At 41.7% G+C, this 20,954-nt stretch overlaps 1 protein-coding gene across 1 annotated transcript in view; it reads left to right on the forward strand.

Annotated features, from left to right (window-relative positions):
* The window catches only part of ptprdb (protein tyrosine phosphatase receptor type Db), a 155,298-nt gene that overhangs the window by 128,333 nt on the left and 6,011 nt on the right, over nt 1–20,954 (forward strand). The window contains 16 exon segments of the mRNA XM_040024437.1: nt 544–800; nt 2,519–2,612; nt 3,336–3,389; nt 3,391–3,561; nt 3,660–3,820; nt 5,848–5,859; nt 6,157–6,269; nt 6,358–6,399; nt 6,905–7,002; nt 8,975–9,098; nt 11,260–11,435; nt 14,810–14,929; nt 15,361–15,515; nt 17,041–17,326; nt 19,694–19,872; nt 19,957–20,083. Of these exon segments, the coding sequence (XP_039880371.1) occupies nt 544–800; nt 2,519–2,612; nt 3,336–3,389; nt 3,391–3,561; nt 3,660–3,820; nt 5,848–5,859; nt 6,157–6,269; nt 6,358–6,399; nt 6,905–7,002; nt 8,975–9,098; nt 11,260–11,435; nt 14,810–14,929; nt 15,361–15,515; nt 17,041–17,326; nt 19,694–19,872; nt 19,957–20,083 (2,169 nt within the window).

The following is a 20,954-nucleotide window of genomic DNA, read 5'->3' on the forward strand; positions in this document are numbered from 1 at the left end:
AGGACCTTGATAAAAGCCTGAGATTAAATTCAGAATTGCATGTTTTGCAGTTGTATATGGCAGATTAATTATGAGGAATCATATTTCCAACCACTCATTATCTATGAAACTTCACTCTTCCTGTCAAGAAAAGATAATGAAGTCTGGCTCCCTAACAGACAAAGGAAGATACTGTTACTTTTATCTCACAATTGCCACAATTTATGTCAAAATCTTTTCACTCCATCTTGGAGTCATAACGTAGTTAAATGTAAATACACAGACATTTGATACATATTTACAGATTAAATATGAAGAGAAAATTCATAGGACATCAAAACCTCTCACGTCTGTGGTAAACAAATATTCATGAACTGGTATTTTTTATAACAAAATAGCATCACAACTTGATTTTCTTCATTGTCAGTGCAATCCATCCTTTGTGGTTTCTACTTCCATTGGAGGAACTGCACAATATAAGCATAATTTTATTCTAATCAGCTAAGTGTAAGGCAAAACTAGGCTTCCTATTTAGACCTCTATGTGCATTTGTGGTGTTTTCAGATCCTGTATGGGAAGGGCCAGTCTGTGGAAGTGGATGGCAAACAAACTCAGAAGCTGATCACTGGTTTGGAGCCAGACACTCAGTACTCTTTTCTGCTAACCAACCGAGCCAACAGCGCTGGGGGCCTGCAGCACCGTGTCACTACTACCACCGCTCCAGACATCCTGAAAACCAAACCTATTGTAGTGGGAAAGACTAATGCAGATGGCATGGTGACTGTGCAGCTACCGACTGTACAGACCACAGCTAAAGTCAGGTAGGAAAGACTTAAAGCATGTAGACAGAGTGGATTTGTTATCCTAAATACCAACTGTGAAAGCTTTAAATTATTACTTTGTATCAATTTATCTACGGACCCTGTGAGGTCATTTTACTATGTCTCGGAGCTTACAACAAGTCTGAGAACTCCCTCAACAGGCCAAACGAATCCCCACTACTGAACATTTTATCTGCTTTTTGGCACCAATAATAAATATAGATACAAAGTCCAAAAAGCCATACATGTTTAAATATGCATACTGCTTCTCACAGCTATTTTCCAGAAGTCTGTCTTTCTCTGTCACTTCAGTAGTGTTTTGGGGTGGGGTTTTTTTTTCACTCTTTTATTGTATACAAGATGGTCACTCAAAATGTCAAAATAATCCAAAAACACAAACTGGATTTAAATACGTATCGATTTGGATACTATTCCCTCTTTACAAATTCTTATTGTCAGATTCAACATGAGGCCGCATACTGTATTAGTAGTTCTCTCCCAGCAGATGCCACACACTTTCAACGTACTATACCGTTTCACAGCAGCTACAACTACAGAAACATACTAATGTATATTAGTATAATGTATATTAGTATAATGTATATCATATTGATGGTCAGATACTGCATACTCTTTTAAAGTAGAGATAACACCCAGAGTTAGATGAGAGGATCAACAGCACTTTTCTGTCACCAGCAGCCACTTAGCTTAGCTAAGCACTTGAAACAGCCTGAGTCTGTTTGTAATAGAAATTGCCAACCACTTTTTCTTATGCTCAGAAAGTAACTACAATTTTTTTAAACTTTTCATAAAATTAATTTTCAAAGAATTAAATGGATAAAAAATCTATGAAAAAATTTAAATGGCTACAATTTAGGTCCAGGTCATTTATTTAGCCCTGTTATGCAATTAAAGTTACGACTGCTCTTGTGAACAACACATTTGTACTTTTGAATTTGGCTGCATTCATCTTCCCCACAGTTCTGTCCTCTCTCCTTTTTCCTTCTACAGAGAAGCAATGTCATAATGTTGCCTCCACTATGCTTTACTATAGAGATGATATGAGTCAGTGCATTGTGTTTGCCAGATGCTTGGAGATCTGACTTCACAGTGCACCATTTGACAAACTCCAAGTAGGCTCTGATACGCATTTTTCAGAAGTGACTTCTGTCTTGCTTCTCTACCATGAAGGCCAGTTTAATGGAGTTCTACTTCCAGGGAGTTTCCTTCATCTTTGAAGAGCACCTTTGAAGTTCCGTTTAATGATCTTGTGGTTTTAAGTCACTTTCCAGACCAAGACTATTACTGCTCAGTTATTCCACTTGACCTGACAACCATCCTTATGATTTCAGTCTTTTATTCCACATGGCCTTTGTGCCCGTGGTACCACTGATAGTGTTAGAAAGTTTTATGCCCCTATCCTTTTCTGTGCTTTAAAACAATATTATAATTGCTGGCTTTAGAGTTTCTTAACTTAATGGCTTGTTTTTGTGAATTATGGGTCTTTATATAGACAGGTGTGTCCATCATGTTCCATACACATCAAGAATAAATAAAGTGTAACATCAAATGCCTCCATACTTTTGTGTCTGAAATCCTTTTAAAGTATTCTGTTAAATGTCAGAACACTGACGGTTCTTAAGAAACTGAAATCTTGTAAACCTGCTGTTTGGAGTGTGCTTCCTCAGGCCTGATCCCAGTTGCATGCTGTGTTTCAGGGGTTATTTTGTGGTAGTGGTGCCGCTGAAGAAGCAGAGAGGGGGAAAATTCTTGAATCCTTGGGAGGACCCTGACCAAATGAACCTGGATGAGGTGAGACATGCAGCAGGCAGGAAAAATAAAAAGCTAAATAATGGTCACACTTGTTATAAGGTAATACCGATGCTGGGGGGGAATGATTATGTTAATCAGGGTGATGGGGGTAATAACTGTTAAATGCGATGCAGATTTTTTTGTCTGTTGTATCAGACTTATCAGACTGTGCCTTGTTACGTGAAGGCAAACCGCCTAACCATCCATTCCTTGCTCACTCTAAACAATGCTTTCACATGCCATTTCCCATCTAATTCCACTTCCTGCCTTTTTCTAAAGACTTCACCACCTCATTATTCTGCTCTGAAAGCAATTGAGTCAATAGAGTTTTATGGCGCCTACTGTCTCAGTGGATAAATGTGGCAGCAATTCAGTTGATGAACAAATTTGGGCTAAGGTGATATTGCACTGTACAGTCCATTGTTTCTACAATAATGAGGGTTTTGTTTGGGGTAAAATTGTCAAAACTGACCTTTTTTTCTGAAGGTTTTTTTGTATGTGGGTTGGGATGGGAGGGGGGAGTTTGAAGCAGACTGATGATCTGGTCATGCCCTTTGTTTGAACTTGGTGCAACCAGCATTTGCAGGTTGTTGTCCTATTTTTTTGTCACGTATTTGTGTCAGACGTTTTTTTGTTTCTTTGTTTCCTTTCTGTCAATTTTCCCCATCTCCTCTAAACTCTGAACCTGCCTGCTCATTTTCTCTGTTTTGTTTTTCCTCATAGCTCCTCAGAGAGATCAACAGAACCAGCGTCAGCCGAGCCCTTCGCATCCGCAGGACAGGCTAGCCAGTCAGATCCCAGGGCTTATGTCACCGCTCACTTCAAGACTCTGCCCATTGAATTCACATTAGGGGACGGCCGAAACTACGGCGACTTTCGCAACCGTCCACTGCAGAACGGACAAGACTATGTTTTCTTTGTGCTGGCGCTGCTCGACCTCTCCGAGAATGTGAGTGCAGATGCAAACACGCCCGAACAAATCTACCGTCTGAGTACACTGGTGTTTAATTTATACGTGTAACTGCTTAAACCCTTGGTCTCTTGCAGACTATGTATTCAACCAGCCCTTACTCTGATCCTGTGACATCATCATATGTGGATCCTCAACCAATTGTTGATGAGGAGGAGGGTCTTTTGTGGGTGGTGGGGCCTGTGCTGGCTGTGATCTTCATTGTCTGCATCGTCATTGCCATTCTCCTCTTCAAGAGGTAAGATCAGCACGATGGAGGAAAACAGAAATAAACGCTGTTCAGTAATACATTTGAATGCTGACACAAAGAAAGCTGTAAACAAAAGAGATTTTGAGTTTTGCTGAATATGGAGAAAAGAATTTAAAGCTTCACATAAGTCTTTATAGTAGGGACAACAGTTATTCTGCAGGGGTTTATCCATTTCCATCACTTAATGTATCTTTTTTGTTCATTTCATGAATATTTCCTACAAGTTATCAAGCAGTGTGTGACAGAAAAAGATCCTAAAGGGCAGACAGTGTCAGTTTTCTTTCAGAGATGTGGATACAGATTATTATCGTTTACATCAGTTGTCAGATCTATCATTTTGTGTGAACATCGTTTATATTTCTAAATGAATAAAAACTCAGCATTTCCTTGTTGCTTTAAAGGTTAAACCAGTATGGTGAAATATTTCTAATTATTTACACTAATAATAGCTAAGCTTAAATTTGAGGTTTTCATAGATATGTATTTTTTTCTGTCATCATCAGTACTGTGCAAAAGTCATGAGCAATGCTTCTTCAGGCTTTCTGAAGGTCATTCACCTCTAAGGTGATTCCCAAAGAGCTATCAGCTGAACATTTTGCATATCTCATAATGGTGTACGAGCTGCCCTTAAAAAAACTGAGAAAACTGGACGAGTGTACAGGTTTAAAAAACATATGAAATGATGTCTTTAAGAAATAAGAACATTTCCAGGACCTCAGAGATGCATCTGGTCCTTCAGGCGATCCATCTACTGTTTGCTGAAGCCTTATGAGAAATGGCTTCAGTTGAAGAGTGGCTGTCAAGAAGCCACTCGTAAGGAAGGAAAAGTGGAGAAAAGAACTGGACCTAAAATCAGTGGCAACAGGTCTTCTGGAGTGACAGGAATGACTGTTTTCAGCCATCTTTTGTTATAAACAGCCTCTGTCATGGTTCGGAGCTTCATTTCCACTGGTGATGTCAAAATTGATGGAATCATGAAAACTACCATCAGATTTTGATCCAACAAGCATCTAAATGCCAACAGCATCATTTTTCAACATGACAACGACGCCAGTGCAACAAAAACAAATCTGGAGAGAAAAACAGACAACAGAGCACTATGAGTCATGGATTGACCTCCCCAGAGCCCGAACGTCATTATTGACAATATTGAAGCAGCACGGGATCCTCTTGACAGAGAATGGAACAAAAATGAAGCCAACATCCAAACAAGAGACTTGAAAGCCCTTCAAGAAGCCTGGAGAACTATTACTGACGACTACTTAATGAAACTACAAGAAAGCTGCCTAAGAGTGTGTGTTGAGGAAAAAAGATGGCAACACCAAATAATGACTTTCAAGCTCATTAGAAGCAAAGTCTGTTTTTGTCTTATATACTGAGTTTATATACTTTCGATAAATTGTTGCACCAATTTCCCATTTTTGAAGAAAACTGCAAATAAATGAACAGTGGCTTAAGTGTTTGCACAGTAACGCCCATTTAAACGGCATATAAACGGAGCAGTGTTAGCTAGCATGAGAGAAAAGTGAAAGATAACATTATCACCCATTAGCACTATTCACGATAAGCTCGCCAGCCAATCTTCTAGCTAGAGGTTAGTTAATGCACATGAATAATTAGGATCGACTGATGCAGCTCAGCAAAATTATTAACCTTGATGGTAACAATCTAATACTCAGTACAGCCCTAGAGTGTAACTCCTGGTGATTTCTAGCTATTCATTTCACACTTGTTCTTAAGCTGTACCATTCCAGGGCAGAGTTGCTAGGTGTTGATATGTATGCAGTGTCCTTGTGTGAAAAAGCTTTTGTGTTTAGATTTACTGTTGATCTTTATAGCTACAGGAGGTGCTGTTTTGCATATTTAAGATCATATTACTATTCCTAGCCATTTAAATGAGAGGAAGAGAATGATGAGTTCAGCAATGCTTTAGTCCCTGATGTTTGTTGATTGGACGCTAATGTTATTCATCCTTGTCTCTGCTTTTATCTACACGTCTGCCTACGTGGATCCAGCAAACCTGACAGGTAAACAAACACTGCTTATTACCATTTCCTCTGTCCTACGGGGACAATTTCCTTGCAAAGAATCATTTAGAAAATTGAACCCAGAAGAGTCAGGATTATTGCCGTGTGCCTTTATTGACAATATATTAACTAGAAGTATACTGGCTGAATTGTACATTTGTAATCCCCCAAGCTCACTTTATTCAGTGTGTTGGATAAAGATATGTATGGGAAGAGTGACAGCTGCACTGCATCGGCTGGTTTATGTCCATCATTTTAAGTAGATCAGGTTGAGGTAAATTATGTTTGTTCTTCCAGGAAAAGAGCCGAGGCTGAAGGAAGAAAGGGCAGTTTTCCCTGCAGCAAAGCGATGTCCTCCCACCATCCCACTGATCCTGTGGAGCTACGCAGAATCAACTTCCAGACTCCAGGTAGATTGGGGAGAAATATCCACACGCAAAATATGCTATATGTGGCCAGTGTTGATGAGATTAACTGTGGTGTTGTTTCCCTTTTCAGCCTACCGTGTATCAGTGTACCGCGGTTATCGGCGTCTGTCAAGTTAGTTGGTCCTTGTCCCCCTCTTTCTTTCTTTCTCTTTCTTTTTCTGTCTTTCTATTTTTTCTACTCTTTTCCTTCTCCATATCCATGCTAACTAACCATCCATCCCGTATAGGATGAAGCTGCTTGACATTTCATCAAACGCCTCCGGAATACTTCTACTGAGAAAAAAACAAAATTAAAATCATGCTAAATTTTTTATTGCCTGTGTCATAGCCTTTTTTTTAATCTTCACCAGCAGTGTGCGTATCCTCTGAAGACGTGTTATTGTGCCTCAGTAACTTTCTGAACATGCACATTGTTCCTTCTGTCTGCCTGGAGAGAAAACGGTCACTTAACCAAAAAAAAAAAAAAGACAACACTTCCATTTGCTTCCTCCACTGTCCATGGACCGAGCACTAAACAACACCTCCTTTGAGAATCCTAACTCTTAACATTTTCCTCCAAAGGAGTTCAATTGTGTGTGTATCAAAACCGCCTCTTTTTCTGTTTCTGTGCTCGGCAGGCATGGCAAGTCACCCGCCCGTCCCCATCTCTGAGCTGGCAGATCACATTGAGCGCCTCAAGGCAAATGACAATCTCAAGTTCTCTCAAGAGTACGAGGTACGAATGCTGATTATCTGATGCACATAAGCACACGCACACACTCGCATATTTATCATTGACCTGCCGTTTCTTGCTCTTGCTCAGTTCCAGTTCTGATAGCGAGCGCGAGTAGATTTAAAGCCTCGCATTGACTATACAGTTAAGTTACGTTTGGATTTGTCTCCGTCAAACGATACAAAATCGAGCGTGTCTCCCTCTCTCTGCTGTCTTGTTGTTATCTATACAAATATAAGAGGAAAATTGAAATTGCAAGCTCAAAGAGAGTTTGCTTACAGCCAGATGGTTATCAAGCCCTCATTTCTACACTCTGGTGGAGAAAAGGGGAGCTAGAAATAAAGCGGCAGCCACAGAGAGCAGACTCGCCAAGAGATGCAAGAGGCAAATGTTCTCTGTAAAATAGACACTTCTTGAAGAGTTAATGTGGAACAACAACAGAAAAGCCATTTGCTTGGAGATAACAGTGTGGCTGAACTTGTCGTGCTGAACTGTGGCCCACAAAAAAAAGACATTAGCAGAAATATTATGGCTGTGTCACAAATAGCGCTACAATGAGCTCCACGGAGAGCTGTTAAAAGAGTAAAAATGTTTTCTTTTCCCTGCATAAAAAAATGTGTTTAGGCCAAGGGCTTCTGGGTGGAGGAGACGGCATAAGGCCCTAATTGGTTGCCGCAAAAGAGAGACAAATTGTGTGTGACAGATATATAGTACGTATATAGAGAAAGACAAGGACACATTATGCAAAAAGTAGAAAAACAGAGCAAGAATGTTTTTTGGGGGGCGGAGAGTGTTGGGAGAGAGGATAAAGGAGGATGGAGGAGACATTGAGGGAGAAGCTGTATGCAATTGTGGTGTGAGCTGGAACCACTCTGTTGAGCCTCACATTCTCTCTGCATGACTGTGTGCTTTGTTCGGTACTGAAGCTTTAACGAAGGAACAAGAGAGATGGATGGAAGAGGGACTGAGAGAGAGAGAGCGAGAGAGAGGCCAGAAATGATTGCGGTGTAATAATCAGGCACACATGATGTCGGCTGCTCATGGAAAGCAGTCTTAAACACACACACACACACAGATACGTGCACGTATCCAGTACCGCTCCTGTCCACTTTTTCCTCAACCAAACCATAATTATGTGTCGTAAAATATTCAGAATTGCTAAATTGCTCTGGCTCTCTCCTCTTCGTCCCTCTCCATCGACAGCCCTATAATGACCTCATGTCTGCCTCTACCAGCTAACAGGAATGGTTGCTGTAATTACCCTCTAGGAACTTAATGTGTTGGTCTAACACAACCATCCCCTCTCTCCCAGGGTTATTGGTTGCGCTTTTATCGTCTTTCTCTTTTAGCTAGTTTTGAAAGTGGAAAGTCTTTCTTGAAAAGGGATATCATGGTTGCCCACGTTCCTATACAGTATCAATAATACCTTCTTAATTTTCAGTTTGTTGTTGGTTTTAACAGTGGGTTTTGCTGCAACGATCCTGCCCCGGTGCCTGTGAGCTCAGATTCTTGGAACTGTTAAAATCTTCCTATTCTGGATGCCAATTTCTTGCACATTGAGGTTCAGTTTAAGAGATAGCGATATCGATGCCAGCAGTAAATTTTAAGTGCTAATGCTTGGTGCTTATGTGTGATTTTAGAGAATCAGCCAATGCTGTGCACGCATAAGCAGCATATCGTACCTTACAATCATACGGGGATTAAAAGTGGTATGTAGCAAGATTGTTTTTTCCTCATTGCAAGTCCTGTGAATCATTCGTGCCACGGCCATTTATCTTAATCTAATGTTTTTGACAGACTGCATGCTAGTCTCACTGTCTGAAACCCACTCGCTTTAATAATGCCAAAATATTTCTGGTAACAAAAACATGATTGAGCACAGAACAACTGTGGTAAGCCACATGAAACGATATAACTGCAACAGCTTCTCGTTGATGTTTGTTCTTTGTTTGACCTTCGCTTGCGTGTCTTGCAGTCAGTCGATCCTGGTCAACAGTTCACGTGGGAGAACTCCAACTTGGAGGTCAACAAACCAAAGAACCGCTACGCGAACGTCATTGCCTACGATCACTCCAGAGTTATACTCTCCAGCATCGAGGGTAGGACACGCTTCCGCTGTGTTTGTGTGCGTGTGTGGGTGTGCATGACCTGTTACCTCCGTCTTTATATGGCTATGGTAATGGTTTCAGGAAATGAGGCCACTCTGGTCACTTTCTCAGGGCCATTTAAGGTTTACGATTTGGTTGCAGAGTTATGGTTTGGGCTAGGCTTTAAATTGGGCATGAAGTTGTGATTCTTGAGTTTGGGTGTGGAGGCAAAGTAGTGCGTTATGTCATACTGTGCATGTGTGTATATGACTGTGTGAACTTTTGCGTGAGAGCTTCTATCCGTGAAAGATGGGATGTTAATAGTTCGAAGCTGTTCTGCACTGGCTGTTCCCATGCATCACAAACCAAGTGCTGAGCCTACGTAAACACAATGAAAACAATCATTTTTTCCCATCTAACCAACTGCTGTGTCTTACCCCACTGTTTTGCCACATCATATGACTGGTTTGGACCCGGCCTGACCAATTTAATATCTGAGGAGATAGCGTGCGATCGTGCTTTATTTAGACTGTTTACCGATTTATTCATGGTGTGCCCATTTTCCTGGATTTGGGCTTTCTGAATGGTTTAAAATGAGAAGAAACAAATAGTTCTGTACTCAGTGTGCATTTTGAAGCGCACTCACCCACCTCAGCTGGGAAAGACCCGAGGCAGAGAAACTGGCAGCTCCAATGTGGAGAGAGGGAGGCAGTGGGAGGCCAAGCCCAAACAGATGAGCCTTATCTGGGCAGAGCATGTGTGAGCAGCCCCTCCGCCCCCGCCTGTCCTGGAGCCCTGGCTGTCTGTCTTTCTTCCAGCTAAGAAAATGCAAATACTGTTGAGCATGTCCAAACACACACACACGAGCGCTTTCATGCACGCATAAACACACACAAAAAACCATATATGCCCAGATGTGGACGAGCACAAAGATATACTCTCCTCGCAGCCGCTTCCATGCGTTGCTGAACGCAGACCTTCTGCCAAGCCAGCATTCCCACCAAGTGACTGGAAAGTGCGAGTGTGTGTTTTATCTGCAGATTGCTTCTGTTGTAGTCCATTGCAGTAAAGTTGTAGCGCATCAAAGAATTTAGGCAAGCTGTCTTTTAAAGACTGGGGTTGATAAACATATGTTAGAAGCTCTTCTTACCGTCTGTCCACATCCCATTTAAAGTAAGTTGTATAAGCATTCCTCTTGCTCCTCTGTCATTTGAGTGTGTGTGTCTGCTGTGTGTGTGTGTGTTTGCGATGTTGGCGTGGGATTTTACAACTGTATGGGACTGATTCGTGCTCGTAAAATAAGCTGCGGGAGGAGACTCGGCTGCAGGAGTTTCTTCCTGTCAGCATCCCGCTGTTTGTTCATTGATTTCAATCTGTTTAAACGTAAACTGCCATCTGAAGGCTCAAAAGGACTTTTAGGTCCCATTTCGGCAGAATCGGGTCACAGCTGAACGTACGCATGTGTGCCTGAGTGTATGTGTGTGTACTTTGGTGTTTTTGGCGTATGTGTGCATGTTTGAGCTGTGACTCAGTGATTTTTGGGATTATGGTATTAGGCCCTAGATGAGCAGGCCTGATCCTAAATCAAACACACACAGACAGTCTTTCACATCTCTCTCACACACACACACACACACAATCCCTTCCAGGACAAGCAGTGTCAGCCGAGTCTTACACAGAGACGGCCTTACAGTCATATTGCCATTCAAAGCGACACATCCAGAGTATACTCAGATTAGGCCCGTGATCGTCTTAGCATGTATTATAAAACAAGACGGCTGAACAATCCAACACCAAAGGCCTCTGGGCCCTGTGAAAACATTAATCTCCCTGCCATGACCTCAGATGATCCTCACCCTTTATTACTTGCACATAAACCTGCCTTTATAGTAGTAGACTTGGATTATTTCAACATGGAACAGAATAAAAATCAGGTTCATCTGCAGACAGTAATTTGATGCAATCAATGCCATGCATCATTCCCATACTCTCAGCATACAGACTTAGAATTGAGTGTTTCATCACCGCCTGTATCTTTTGCTCCCATCTGTTTTTCTGTCTTTTCCCTTATTTGCTTTTTCCATCTAATCCATTCTCCAATTCAACATGCACACATGTGTTTCTATTCTTTTCTCCACCTTAAATAACCTCCACTTTTTCTCTTATTACTCAGGTGTCCCGGGCAGTGACTACATCAACGCTAACTATATTGATGGCTACCGCCGTCAGAATGCCTACATTGCCACTCAGGGCGCCCTTCCCGAGACCTTCGGGGACTTCTGGAGGATGGTCTGGGAGCAGCACACAGCCAACATCATCATGATGACCAAGCTGGAAGAGAAATCACGGGTAAGGAAATGGAATAAGGTGGGAGTGTGCACGACTGCAGAGCTGAATACAGAGAGCATCACAGAGAATGAGTACAAATACAATATTACAGACGAAGCCGAAGACTAGAGCAGGACATGATGAAGCATAAGGCTAGATGAGAAAAATTGTGGTTTTATTATTGGATTAAATGTATCAAATGTAGTATAAGAACTGGGTAAGCTCTATTGTGAGGTCCACTGCATAAAATAGGAGAAAAGTTACACGTTTGGTTAAAATTAATGAGGTTATCTATTTGTCTTTGATTATGAAGCATCTACTTTTTCACAAGCTGAAAAGAATATGATATATAGAGTTCATCTGCAACAATAAATATATTATAGCAGCCTCCATTACAGCTCAGTAATGTTCTTATAGTAGGGTAATAGTTTCATAATAACAACATAATCAGACAATAATATAATAACCAAGATATTAAGCAAGTAATACAAAGGTATTAACAATTTGTATATCTCTGTAAACTTAATATTTACATTTATTAACCAAGGATGCCAGTGAGGTAGAACTATTTGGTAGCGTTGTGGTCGCCATGTGTTAAGGTGGTAACAAGAAAATGTTTTGGCTTAAAACTTCTACTATTATTACATTATTGTGGCAATAAGCTGATAATAATACAGTAATATTGGCTGGTGTTTTCATTGGATAGCTTCAAATGAAAATTGTGTCTAAATTGGTATCCACAAAATCATAATCATTGAAACTTAAATTAAACGTTTTGTTAGTGAGATTGCGTAGGCCAACAAAAGCTGCTGTTTTATACCATATGCAATGCTGTCCAGTCACTCCGAACTGGAAGCTAATGTTCTGTGGCTGAATTAACTTTTAAAGTTTGTGGGGAAAAGAGTCGTTTTGTTGGTAATTAGTACTGAAATATTGTTAGTGAGCTCCTAAATATTTTTCAGCATTAGCAGGCATGCTGACGGACAAACATTTTTCATCATCGGTATCGTCAGTATTTTTTCTTTACATTAGAAAGCAAGTTATGTGCAACGTGCGACTAATGCATAAGCTGTCATGATGGAGGCGTGTATATATAACTGATGGTCAGAGTGACATAATGAGTGAGAAATGGTGTTGTGGCATGTTGTGAGGAGATACAGAGAGACTAGAAAAAGACACGAGTTTTATTTTATTTCATTTTATTTTATTTGAATGCACGAGGACAATAGATTGTAGGTGGAGTGAACAGAATAGGCTAGAAGAGGACACGCGAGGATTCGCTGGAATACAACATTTAGTGCATGACGACCAAGCTAAATGTTCTTGAGAAGTCAGAATGGGCATGTAGTGTATCAGAGTAGAAGGCAAAAAAAATAGCGTGGATTGATGAACCAGACCTGGAGGAATTACAAGTACAGCTAAATTGGGGTAAGTAATGAATTAGAAAATAATCTGGCTTCGAGGCATTTGCTATTGTTAACAGAATGTGCACTTGAGTAAAAATTCAGTGTAATGAGAATGTCATGTCAGAGTAAAATGAACATGAATGGCTTGAGGTATGAATCATGACTGAAGTGTTAACCAATTATGTCCAAAGACCTTTTCAGAAAATTATCCTTTCTTCCCATTTGTGCTTCTTTTCCTATTAACCTGTGCCTTGTGTTAAAACGCTGTTTCCTTTTCAACTTTTTCCAACTGTCTCTGTTGTGTCTGTTTGACCCTCAGATGCCCTCTTATTTCTTCTCTAAGGCAAGATCTCTCTTTCTCTCCTTTGCTAAAATCCCTTTATAAGTGCAAACTCACTTCTCATGGTTTTCTCCTTACCTTTATCCCCCGTTTTGTTATAGTTTTTCTGCTCCCTCCCCACCTCCTCTTTTTTTTCTCCAAGCAATAGCAAATAATGCATTGGATGATAATGCAAAAATTGTATTGTAAACTGACCACATAGTTAACTAGTTAAAAATGTTATTTTTTGCTTTTAATACAGTTCATAAAGAGTGCACATGAGTGTTTATGGTTTGCATGATCGCACCCACAATGGGCATTTTCCTCCACTTCCTGTCTTGTGACTGTGTAGTATATTATGTAGTCCTTATTTTCTGGCTACATTGTCATAAGGTTTATTTTTTGGTTGTTTTTCGGTTGGGTTTTTTGTGTTTTTTTCCACTGCAGAGCAAGTTTGTGTTGAGCTTGTGAAGCTGTAAATTGTCAAAATTCAATAAACAGCGTTATGAAATGAAAACATTCAATTTGAAGATATTTAGCTGTTTATTATCAGCCCACTAGCTCTGCACGTACTGTTTGAGTGAGTAGTGGGCTGCTTGTTGGAGAAAATTATTTAATCTCATTTAACACCTCTCAACATTATACCATTATGTGTTTACGCATTAAGCGCACAGATGATCACAGATGGTCCCACTGTGGGAACGATGCCAGCATCCTTCCTTTTAGCACCAATCAAACCACGCTAGAACAGGGCACAGTTATGCTGCTAGCCTCATAAATCAATGGATAATATAGTCTTCACACCAGGGATTTTATTTTTTTTGCGATCCTGTTTATGCTCTGTCAGTGTGAGCCTCCCCTCCTCCTTACACAGGCAACCGTTCCTGTCCCCACAGTCTCTCAAGGTCTGGTGGGAAAACAACAGTTGAAAAGCTGTAATTACAGCCTGAACATCACGGGCCAAAACGCATAATCCCCAGTCTGGAGCAGTGGAATGCAGAGCAAGCTGAGCTGAGCTCCCTGCAGTCTTTGATGTGAGGACTGGAGGGATCAGCACATAACGTTTGGTTTGGCCTGATTCTGCCAAGCCCCCCCTCATCTCCTCTGGGATTTTTTTTTTCCTCCCTCCTCTGTGGTCTCCGAAGCCAAATCGAAGAACTACAAATATGACTGCCGGGTGCAGGGGAAATCAAAGTGTTTTTCTTGATAGGGATGCTGGGATTTTGTGTGTGCTACGATTGGTTATGTAGGGATTTGTGAGGCTGCGATGTATTAGCAACGTACAGCATCGAATATGTGAAGGATGAGTTTTCGGTATCTCTTGGCTTTTCTGAGCACTGGTGTGGATCTTTGAGAGAGCCCACCAACCTATAGCAGTTAACTAGCATGATCAAACGCCCACCCCACCCGACACAGACACACACTTACTAAAACCCCTTTTCATATGCTGGATTGTCTCTGTATGTACATTACTGTCTGATTCTCTCAAATTCTCTCACTGATCTGCTTTAGCACTCCTCTCCCCCTTCTTTTCTTTTTTTTTCTGTTCCCTCTACACATGCACTCGAAGTCACGTCAGCTCTTTTCTTTCTCTTTTCTTTCACCAAAATCTTTGCAAAGAAATATTCAACCTCTTCGTCTCTCACAGCTTCTCCCCTCTTCCATTTTAGGTGAAGTGTGATCAGTACTGGCCAACACGTGGCACAGAGACCTACGGCCTGATCCAGGTCACTCTGCTTGACACGGTGGAGCTGGCCACCTACTCTGTCAGGACCTTCGCTCTTTACAAGGTACTGAAACATGGCATGTATAATGGAGTGTGCGTAATTGATCTGTTCAAATATTTATACATACTTCGTTGCAGGTCTATAAACAAAATTTCATTCCCAGCATGGTTGGATAGCATATTTTTAGAGCTAGCTCTGAGAGCTCACACTATAAACCATCCTGCTGCTGTAATGAGTGATCAAACCACATCAGCGTATTAATCAGTGGCTGAAGAGAGTGCCAACTAATACACTTTCTTTATATTTGAGCAGTGTTTGCCAAAAACTATAGTGCCCTGCAGATTTCTTTTAAAATAAACTAGACTAAACCTGATAGCCTGGGCAGCTCATGACATGCTTGTTTACGTTTTTTTAATGGGATTTGTGGACATTTACAAAAATTACAGAATAACTAAGTCTTTATATTTAACCCCACGTCTAATCTGCTCAACCAGAGCGGCTCAAATGAGAAGCGTGAAGTCCGTCACTTCCAGTTTACAGCCTGGCCAGACCACGGGGTGCCTGAACATCCCACCCCCTTCCTGGCCTTCCTTCGCCGGGTCAAGGCCTGCAATCCTCCAGATGCGGGACCCATGGTTGTCCATTGCAGGTATGTGTCTGTGTATTTTCAGTTCGGCTCATCCATTCTTATTATTCACTGAACCAGAATTATTTATGATATCCATCCACGACCATAAAGGAAACAGGTCTGCTCCGTGACTGTGTGTTTGTGAGTCTGCATGAAACACTTATGCGTTATTTTGGCATTTATGAGTTAACAACATTTTCAAAAGCCTGGCAGTCGGTGAAAATCAACAAGAGTCCAAGGGTGCTTGTATAAAATAGTTCAGAGGCGCTGAAGTAAAATAAGATTGACCTGCGATTATGCTAACCCCAAACATCCTGGCTGGCTTAGACGCCCACATTCCTCCCACAACAACCTCCGTCGTCTCCATCATCAGCTACCATGCTGACCCTATTTTCCATAATTAGCTTTCACAGTTGACAATATACCATTTAGGCCGGGGGTACATCTGGGTTCACAAGTTTATATTCAAATGAGCTGCTGTCTGAGCAGCAGGAGGCCAATGTGTTGGATGGAGAAGAGACTCTGGGAGCTTGTCATTACGGGCTTGGCACAGCGTTTAGCTCCAGAGCTCGAATGAAGCTTCTGTTTGCTCTTACCGGCAATCGCAGAGAAAAGAAGATAGAGCAGGGCAGTGGGAATATGGAGCAGAAACTCTCGGGAGGAAGAATTAGTGAGGTATGGATGTGGAGGAGAATGAAGGAGGGGAAGGGGGTAAGGCTGAGACAATGATGGAGAGGGAAAGGTAGCGAGGGACTGGGAGTTAGAGGAGGAGATGTGTGCAGAGTGAGAAAAAAGAAGGTGAGGTCAAATCCAGGACACAGTGAATGAAAATGATGAATTAAAGAAAAGGAAAGATGGAGAGAAAATGGTTTCCAAGAAGAAGAAAAGGACAAATGTGAGTGTGAAAAAGTGTCGGGGCTGGCGTGAGAGGGTACTTATCGAGAAGAAAAAGAGGCAGAGCGATGGGGGCGGGACGCAGCGGAGAAGGCTGGCAGGAGAGCAGCTCTTCCTAATCTTCCGTAGCAGTCAGATGGAGTATCTAACAGGATTATCAGTCAAATTTAATTATCCTGGCAAGACTCCATCATAATGTGCTTTTACATTTCAACCAACCTCTGTATCAAACAACGGACCAAATCTCATTCCACCTCGACAACGCTCCCGCGCATGCACACCGATATTCATTTAACCACATAAAGAATTTTCTATTCACTTGCACAAACTTGCTTGGTCAGGTTGTCTCACCGTTTACTAGCACAGCAAAAATGTGAAGTGTTTGGGTGGGCAGCTGACGGTATTATATTTCCGGATCGTGTGTCGATAGGGAGGATATCTTCTTAATGCCAGCGAGACAATGTTGCTGACTCATTGCTGATGTCAATTTTTACCTGCTTTGACGGAAATATTGCTGGCTGGGATCTCGATGATAGTTAGCTGTTTGAGCTCTGCGGGGACAGATTTGCACCAGGTATTAGGACACAGCGCACACACTGCAGTTTATGTGAGAAAATAACCTCACTATCTGGTTCTCTTTTCCTATTTCCAGTGCTGGAGTGGGCCGCACTGGCTGTTTCATTGTGATTGATGCCATGACAGAGCGAATCAAGCATGAGAAGACCATCGACATCTACGGTCATGTCACGCTGATGCGCTCCGAGAGGAACTACATGGTGCAGACGGAAGACCAGTACATCTTCATTCACGATGCACTGCTGGAGGCGGTGACCTGCGGGAACACCGAAGTCCCTGCGAGGAACCTGTACTCCTACATCCAGAGGCTGACGCAGATTGAACCAGGAGAAAATGTCACCGGCATGGAGCTGGAGTTCAAGGTGAGGAGGATTCACTTTGTTCCCCCGAAGGCTATAAAATTAAGCCCTACAGATTTATGGTGGTTCATAAAACCGATTCATGATAATAATGTAACACTTCACTGGTTTCTGTAAGGCCGAGTTGTCTTTTTCTTGCCCTTCGCCACCTAAAAGGTTAACAGTAAGAGCCAGTGAAAGCATCTTTGAAGCACTGCAGATCTTCAGGGCCTGCTCAGAGATATCCAGCGGGATAAATCACTGTCTGAAGACTTTACCTACTGGCCATTCTGTCCATATAAAGAATAGAGCAAACGTTCATATTTCATATTTAATTCTTGACCTTGAAAGCCATAATTGACCAAAAAACAAAGTTGCACTTCAGGTCCCATGCTGAGGGTTTTCATAGGAAGATGGTTCTTACCACCAAAGCTTGGGAAGAACGTTGTCTAAAATGACATACAGAATGTTTAATTCAGGAAGCTTTGACTTTGATAGCCCCTGAGCATCTTTCCCAGGGCTGTTAGTGGTTCTTACAGTTTCAATCCCCCTCTGAGAGATTCATATAGATGGTTGGATTTGAAGGGGATTATGGGATTGCACCTTTTGAATCTAAGGTAAGAGAGTTAGCTTTTCTGAGGGTTTCTGAAAGCATCGCAGTTTGGGAAGTTTGATAGGCATGCACGTAAAGACCAAATAATGTAGGCCAGAAAGTTGAAGTTTGTAATAAAATCTTAGGGGGTTGGAAGTTATAACAGCTTTTTCAAAACTTTAGGGAGCTGATTAGAATATAAAGTGAGAACAGCAAATGTAGGCATCATAAACAATCGCAGTGAGAACATAAGGGATTCAAAGTCTTGCTGGGAAGTGTTATTTTCATTATATTCTAGTTGTTATTTTGTTTACTGTGTTGTTTACCTCATGCCAGATGAGTTCTCTGCAGACCTGACTGGCCTGGCTGGGTGAAAAAGAGAGAATCGGTTGTAGCTTTACAGGTATACATTGAAAGCAGGTGGCTTAATTTTTCCCAGGAATGGCTTGTGTCTGCTCAGACAATCAGAGGGCAAGGTAAACACAAAGTGACTCTGAGCAATCTCCCTCATCCTATGCCCCAGCTTTCCTCCCTCCCTCTAATAGGAGCGCTCCCCTCAGAATGACAATGAACTGAGCGCTCGCTGTATTGTTTTCACAGCCTTAGATTGATGTGAAACACATGGCGGGGTTGTCCCACTCACCATATTTCATCTCACTTGAAATCGCGTGGTATATCACAGCCCACCGTCTGAAAGATTACTTTCCACCTCCGTCAACAAAACACCAAAAGGTTGGAACTTCTCGTGTAAGAGAGGCGTCATGTCCCTCAAATAAAATCACAAAGTTGAAGCAAGCGTGTGAGGAAAAGGGAGAGGTGAATGTTTTCTGGCTGCTTTTGGTAATCCAACACCTTAATACGCCGTGTTTTTGTTTCCTTTCACAGAGAGTTTATTGGTGGAGTTCTCGGAGCTTGCCAGGAGGGCATGATTTTCTCCTTGGTGAAAAATATTGGCATGTATCGAAGCGGTGAAAAGCTTTGTTTTTGCCAGGCTTTATTGATAAGACCGCGTCAAATTCAAACCAAATGACATGAAGAATTACTATTTTTGATGCTGGAAACTGGGTTCAGAGTACCCAGAATGAACTGGTGAACTTGTGGTTAGTGGGGATTTTCCAGCTCAGTCTGTCTGTAAGAAAATAAGGTACTGCTGTTTCTCCCACAGCACTCCGGTAGCCGCTGATGGTAGACGTTGGGTTCATGAGACCCCATTGTTTCCCCCTGAGTCTGCGGTTTCCCTCTGCCTATTCTCTGTTTCTCTGTGTTTCTTTTTAAACCGTGTCATCCAGTGGTCGAGTGTGAGCGAGTGTACTGCATGTACTTACGGCTGCCTGTCTGCACATATCTACATATGAATGTGTGTGTTCCAGTTTTTCTTTTTCTTTTTTTTTTTGACTGGATCAACTGTGGTTCACATGTGTGTGTTGAGACAGTGTGGGGCCTTGTGGTTTCCTTGCCCCCTGACTTTTGATTTTCTCCTTCCTCTCCCTCTTCCATTCCCTACCGCTGCCCTCGTCCCCTATATCGGCCCTGCTTTGTTGATTCAGTTGAAGATGTCTGACTAAATATCCTGAGGCCTGCAGATTAAAGATGGTTTTCTAATTCCACTTGTCCAATAAAAAACCAAGCCTTGTGCTTTTTAAAAGAGTACTTTTTTTTCTCTTTTACTTCCTTGCTTATCCGTCCTTTTTTATTTCGCCATCATTTCAGTGCTCTCATCAGTGCTGCTTGTAATTCTTTTTCTGTAATTTTCATCTGCACAATATTACAGCATATTTCCTTTATTTCTTATATTTCAGCGTCTGGCCAGTGCCAAGGCCCACACATCACGGTTTGTGAGTGCCAATCTGCCGTGCAACAAGTTCAAAAACCGGCTGGTGAATATCATGCCCTACGAGACCACGCGTGTGTGTCTGCAGCCAATCAGAGGAGTGGAAGGATCCGACTACATCAATGCCAGCTTCATTGATGGATACAGGTCAGTTTAACATCAGTCACTGTACAATGTTCTCACGCATGGGGAGAAATTTATTTTCATTTATACTTATCCTTGTGTTTATAGGCAGCAGAAGGCCTATATAGCAACCCAGGGCCCACTGGCTGAGACCACAGAGGACTACTGGAGGATGCTGTGGGAACATAACTCCACCATTGTTGTCATGCTAACCAAACTGAGAGAAATGGGACGGGTACGGATAAATGCACTCAAACACACTCAAATGTAATACATGCATTGGTCCTGCAGGATAAAAACATATAGCTGTACTGGTTGAATGTATTTTTAATTAGCGTATCACAGTACTGTGCAAAAGTCTTGAGCTACATGTTGGTTTTTTTCCTTTGGACATTGGCAGCTTTTCTACTCATTTTCAGTCCAGTGCTTGACCATTTCAGAGGAATGTTGAGCTACTTAACACTGACCAAGGATCAAGGATAAAAAGGAACTGAACTCAAGAGATGAACCAGTGTTGGGTCTACACAAAGCAGCTTAGCAAAGAAGCAATTTTAAATTGTAGCTTTAGGCACTTTGTTACTAACAACCCATCACAAAAACAGACAAAATTTGTTCCAATTTCTTTAGTTGAAATTACAGAAAATGCCAAAAAATTACACAGCCCATTATCATAAAATAGCTTTTTTTGCACTAACAAGGCGACTTTCAAAGGGCTATTAACTGAAAACCTGTTAGTACCTGACAGTCATGTCCTGGAGAAATAGGAAAAAAAATGCAGCAAAGACTTGACACAGGGCCTGAGAGACGCATCTGGCCCTTCAGCCGACCCACCCACTGTTACCTGAAGCTTCATCAGGATGGTCTCAGTGAAAGGGTTGCTGTCAAGAAGACAGATTCCTCTTAAGGAAGGAAAAGAGAAAGAAAAGACTGTGATATGCCAAAGAGTCTCAGAGATCCATTCCTGAAGACTACTTAAAGAATTAACAACAAAGCTTGCCTAGGAGTCTTCTGGCTGTGTTGAAGAATAAAGGTGGTAATTACAAATATTGATTTTCACGCGCGATAGAATGGTTAAAGATAAAAACAACAACAACAACTCTGTTTTT

The sequence above is a fragment of the Simochromis diagramma genome, unplaced genomic scaffold, assembly GCF_900408965.1.
Source record: "Simochromis diagramma unplaced genomic scaffold, fSimDia1.1 OVJJ01000302.1, whole genome shotgun sequence".
Lineage (NCBI taxonomy): Eukaryota > Metazoa > Chordata > Actinopteri > Cichliformes > Cichlidae > Simochromis > Simochromis diagramma.